Here is a 6,000-nt window from a genome sequence, read left to right on the forward strand (position 1 = left end):
TCGGGACACGGCTGGGGCTCAGCTCTCAGGCTGTCACTAGGAGATAGACACACACTGGGATTCCAGAACCTTCTAAAAAGGCCAGGCTAGATGATGTGCTGTGAGACAGAGTCCTGTCTAAAGAGGTGACACTTGCTTGAGATCCGAGTGACAAGGGGGAGCTGGCAGACACCTGGCACAGGACTGGCATAAAAGCTTGGGATGAATGTGGGGAGATTTGAACCTCAGCCTGACAACCTGAGCAGGGAGAGCCACAGGCTATGCCTGTTTCTCAGACGACCCAGCTGCTGCATGTACCTTTTCCAATACTCAAAATCAGGTGCACTTGACATCTTTTCCTTCTACTAGGTGGGAATGAGGCCATTAAGAACAAGAGAAGCCCCTTTCAAATTCTTTACATCCAAAGATGCAAACCTGTTCCGTCTTTACTGACACAGACACATCACTGGGCTCTACGCCGGGAAGCCAGCAAGCACAGTCACCATGTCGGAGGACAGTGGAACCAGAGCTGGTGGATAAGCACTGCCCATGGTCTGGTGGGTATGGCTATGGTGGGAAGGAGGAGGCCTGTGATATTACACTCAGTATGTGCTCTGTTCTCCAGGTTTGATGATTTCTAGAAAAGACTTCTTTGCCATGGCTACCCAAAGCCATCCTTTCAAATCCAACTCTTTAAAGCCTTGGGGGCACCTTAGAAGATTCAGAAAGTGACCAGCTAGGTGACAGTACTGACTAGCTCCTGGCTGCCGGTCCCTGGGCACAGCGGCAGAGCCTATGGCAGCACGTGACTGACTACCAGAATAGCATCTGGCTCCTCACAGAGCCAAGAAGGCGGTGCTATGTAACACTCGGGTCAGATAAGATGATGCACGCAGAAAAGAGGGGAGTGCAAGACTGTAACAGGAGAACTTCCTGGGCCGAGGAGGTGAAGAACAGAAGGGCTGTGTTGGCCTGAATGCATTTCTGGGTACAGGTGGACAATGTCCAGCTTCACCTGGACAGAGTCATGCAATTTCTCTGCTTGACTGCATGAGGACCTAGATTTTAGGGGTGGCTCGTGTCTAGGCCCTGTTGCCCACCCAACATGCTAATCTTTAGCCCTAGACACCAAACTCGTGATCCCTAATATCACTCCACCATCCTGACCCTGTCTGGTGTCACTGGCATTATTATAAATGCTGAGGGGCCACCCCAACAGCATCGACTAGATGGCTCTTGAGTGTGAGCTTTATAGATGACAATGCTATGTCCTGATGTCAAAAGGTTGGATCAGTCTGACAAAAAGACCTACCCACGCTAGAAGACATGAGATGGACATCCCAAGTCTTCATGTGCACAGTGTTTATGTTTTTCTGAGAATCTAAAAGGTTCTCCCAGGCACGTGGTCCTTGGTGTTCACCACTGGAGACCTGCTTCTGGGGATGAGGGTTCATGCTACAGCAATTCAGAATGCTGCCACATTCTCAGAGGGCTGTGTCCCTTTTGGGGGGGGGGGGAGTCTGTGTAATAACCAGGAAGGCACTGGATAAATGGATTCTGAGGGGACAGATGCAAACTGTCACACAGATATTGGAGGTAGTCACGGACCAGGAACTAGCATCCTCCAACTGGATCATGGGCAGCCAGAAGGGAATCAGAGGCGCTTGGGGAAGATAAGTCACTACACAATATTGTAAAGTTTCTTATTCACATCCAATTACACATTACAGGTTTGCACGTCTATCCCAGAACAGAGTTCTGAGCAGCTGAAGGCTCGAGGAGACACGTTATCAAACAAGGATGTTTTATGAGAGCACACCTAATAGCAAGGGCACCTCAAGAAGGGACAAAGACCTGGCACATCTTGCTTCTTCCCTCATTCTGCCTTGAAAGGATTCAAAGAAAGCATGAACACCTGTCATTCAGAGAGGGAAAAGCACAGAACTTCAACTGTTAATGCTAAGAAGGAGGTCAGCATGAAAGGCTAAATATTCCAGCTACAGGTTATTACAGGACCACAGAAACAGCAGAGAAGCCATGCTTGCTATAGGCGGGCAGGTAGGAGGGAAACTGAAGAACTGGGCTTTTGAAGGCTGTGAAGCAGATCTGGACAATGCTGTGAGGACGGGCATGTGTACTGACCCCATTCAGAGCATGTGCAGACTGGACACTAAGCCAGAACTATGGCCTGGCTGACAGCGATGTGTCAGTGGGTTCTACAGTAGCCAAGGTGCCATGCAGCTTGTGGTGGGGTGGGGGAACGGGGTGGGAACTACAGTATTCTCTGCTCATCCTGGGAACATAAGACGTGTCTAAGAAGTGAGGTGTTTATTATTATTATTAATTATTTAAAGAAATTGAAGCTGAAAACTGCATTTCTCATGGAGAAAAAAAAGAGAAGGGCTGAATGGAAAAAGTCCAGCAACACAGACCACTTATAGTGTGGGAAATAGAAAAAAGTAAATAAGTGCATGAACCAGAACTTCAGTGGCTGCACAAAAGCGTTGAGAGACAGTTACTAGGTCATCCTGAGCTACACGAGGCCCTGTCTCAAAAGGGGATGTGTGGCTATGACAGTTAGAGGACCATGGGCAAACACGATAAATGTGTGTCCTGCTATTGAGAAACTCGGGGGATTTATACCAGGCAGATACCATGCTCCTAAAGAGATACAGTAAGCACTGCCCAAGATGAGGTCCTCCCCAAGCTTGTTAAACATTACTAAGAAGCCTTTTGTCAGATAACTTGGGATGCTTATATACAATGCAGAAGTTAAACTGGTTCTAAAGATGGTTCTTTTTATGATGAAATTTTAAAAGACAACCTTAATATTAATTTATAATTAAACTGTTATCTTTTCTGCACAATAAGAATGAGGGCAGGGCGCAGAAATTAGCATTAAAAAAGTATCAAAACCTAACACACACATTGGGACTGGGAGGGCGGCTCTGCACACATGAGGACCTGAGTTCGGATCTCCAGCACCCAGGTAAAGGCCATGCACGCTGATGTACGCTCATAACTGTAGTGCCAGCAAAGGACACAGCAGATCCCAGGGCTCACTGGGCAGCCAGCAGAGCTGAAATGGCAAAGTCTGGGTTCAGTAAGAGACCCCGCCTCTACAGATGTACATCCCTATACACGCACGCACGCGCTCACACACACACACATATGACACTAAAGATTATAGTTTTAAGATTTGATTTGGCAATCATCAGTTTGACTTGTGACCAGGGCACAGGGAAATAGAGATGATATGCAGAGGGTCGTAAAGTCGGAGCTGGGTCTCCTAACACCAGACCCAGGACCATGAGAAGGGAGGGCTGAATGCTTGGCACAACCTGAAAACTCACCCCATGCCACTGTGCTTTTTGCAAAAGTTAGACATTACACATCACTTTCTTCGGGGATAGAGTAAAAACAGTATTTGATAATAACGTCTAACGTAAACCACCTTGCAGTTTTGTTATTTAAAATTGACTTAAAAGACAAAGAAAACAGTGCCGAATAACTGATATCTAATTCCGCATGTGCACTGGGATATCTGACTTGAAGAGTGCATGGACCCCAGGTGTCCCATGCGCCCACCCAGGCAGCCAGGGTGGCCTGGCCTCCACTTACTCCGTAGGCTCCCCATGCTGGGTGCAGGGTGGGTCCTCGGGGGCAGCGTGCTGTGGTAGGGTGGAGTGGTGCTGAACAGAATGTCGTTGGGCAGGGCCTGGTCCAGGATGGAGCTTCGAGAACTGGCAAAGGAAGAGCCCCTCCGGTTGCTGCATACGCTCTCATCAGACAGTGTCCGGTACAGTGACCTCCGTGGAGACAGGTTCCCATAGAAGGAAAACTAGGGGTTCAACAAGGCAGGGGGCATTAGTAATCTGAAGCAGTGTCAGGAGCAGTGTGCACACATATAATGCCCCCCGCAAGTGGGACACTCACAGGGGCATTGCTGAGAGTTCAAGGCCGGCCTGGGTTACATGGCAAGTACAATCAATTCTAGGCTACCATCCTAAAACTGTCTCAAAACCAAATAAAACACCCAAGGCAAACATGCAGTTTGAACTGTCTGACTGCGCTACGGGAGCGGCATCCGCGAATCTTCTATTAGTCCAGGAAAGCCAGGCAAGTGCCTAGATGTCAGCGCTCCCGCCTCTGACATTCTCTGAAATACCTGGACAGATTAGACGTGCATGGCTGTACCAATTCTGAAATGTTGAATGGAACCGTGGAGAGGCGAGAGCTCCTGGAAATACACAAGCTGCCATTTCAGACAACTGATAGCCACAAAAGCACACATTGTGGCTTGATGGTAATCGGAAATGACTACATTTTAATATCAGGCAATTGACATGAGGGTCACCTGAGTCTCAATAGCAAAACTGATTCTGAACACGGACATCTTCTGAGCCATATAAATGGGCTCAAGGAAAGCAGTTTAAATCGAGTAAATTCAGCCATCCACTTAAAAATGACCACTTACAAAGTCTGTGCTATAATTGTTGGAAACCGAATTACAACCAATGGAACAAAGGGTCGGCTTTGCCAACTGACAAAATCTAGAATCACCTGGGAAGAGTGTCTCAAATGTCCACTTTGGGTTAGCCGGTGGGAATGTGTATGGGATGGCCCATCCCTCTGTGGGCGGCACCATTCCCTCGGCATAGGCTCCTGAACGGTATGCAGTCGAGTGGAGAAGCTGAGCTGAGCACAAGCAAGCACACATGCACCCCTTCTCTCTGTTCTTGTCTGTAGATGTGATATGATCAGCTAGCTGTCTGAAGCTCCTGCCTTGACTATACACATTTATAGACTGTAATCTGAAATTGCAAGATGAAATAAATCTTTTTTTCTTCTCAGTTGCTTTTTTGAAAAACAAAACAACTGCAAGAGAAATGAACCTAGGACAGCCAACTCTAAGGAAAGCACTGACGTCACTGTGTGTCAAATCTCAGGCACAGAGAAACAAATCCAAACAAGAGAAGCAAGGACTCATGAATCGCCACCCCCTTTGGCATTCTGAACCATTTTCCTCTCGTGTAAATGCCGTTTCTAGAACACTCATTTCTGATACATACAGAGGTGGATGTGGCAAGAAGCCTAGGAGTCTTTCCATTGCCAGTGTTCTACTCGCTCTGTCTGGCCTCTCTGGCGGAAAAGCAACTGGCATGTGTGTGAGCTGCAAAGCTCACGTGTACTGGGAAAAGGAAGTGATTTGTCTTTGAAGCAAACATACACATGGAGTATGAGTTCATCACTCTGAGACACTGCACGCTGTGGGCCCTTGAACCCAAGAAAACGCAGGCCCCTAATTGGATCTGATACAAGCTGGAAGAAAAAGGCTCACCGTGAGGCCTCTGGTGAGATACCCTTTCATACCCCAGCGAGTTCTTTAGCGCTGAGAGTAGGTGCTTAGATGAAAGTGGACGGGGACGGGGAGGAGGGGGGTAGTGCCCGATGGTGCTGCTCTGGGAACACAAGCCAGTTCACAGCGTGCTGTTCACAAACGGAACCCAGCACACAGCTGGCTGCTCACTGCCGTCCCAGGCAACAGCCCACTCTCCCACTTAAACCAAAGAAGCTTAGATGACAAGTGAGAGAGGGGTCTGTTCTGGTACCAAATTAGGGCACGCGTCACATTCCTCCCCCCCCCCCCGGAGTCTCAGGGTCTAGCAAACAGAAGTGACTGGCTAAACTTATTTAGGATCTTTTAATACTTTGCAATACTTTATAGAATTGTTTTTTGTATTCATTTATTTATAGTGTGTGGGGCACATGTATGTCATGATACATAGATGGAGGTCAGAGGGTAACTTGGGGGCATCCGCTCTTTCCTTTATCATATGAGCCCGAGGTTCAGAACTTGGATCATCAGGCTCAGCAGCAAGCACCTTTAGCTTCTAAGACATCTTGGTAGCTCCTATTTTGCATCATTTTAAAAAGTGGCTTACAAGACACACACACACACACACACACACACACACACACACACAGAGAGAGAGAGATGGAATAAACCTAGCTAGGAAA

At 47.8% G+C, this 6,000-nt stretch overlaps 1 protein-coding gene across 4 annotated transcripts in view; it reads right to left on the reverse strand.

Moving 5' to 3' along the window:
• Positions 1-6,000, reverse strand: part of Sipa1l2 (signal induced proliferation associated 1 like 2) — a 161,920-nt gene that overhangs the window by 18,433 nt on the left and 137,487 nt on the right. For all 4 annotated transcript variants that reach the window (XM_026778473.1, XM_026778472.1, XM_013346004.2 and 1 more), the window contains exon 18: positions 3,601-3,820. In XM_026778473.1, coding sequence (XP_026634274.1) covers positions 3,601-3,820 — 220 coding nt within the window. The remainder of the gene's footprint in view (positions 1-3,600; positions 3,821-6,000) is intronic.

Source organism: Microtus ochrogaster, chromosome 4 (genome assembly GCF_000317375.1).
Source record: "Microtus ochrogaster isolate Prairie Vole_2 chromosome 4, MicOch1.0, whole genome shotgun sequence".
NCBI classification, from domain to species: domain Eukaryota; kingdom Metazoa; phylum Chordata; class Mammalia; order Rodentia; family Cricetidae; genus Microtus; species Microtus ochrogaster.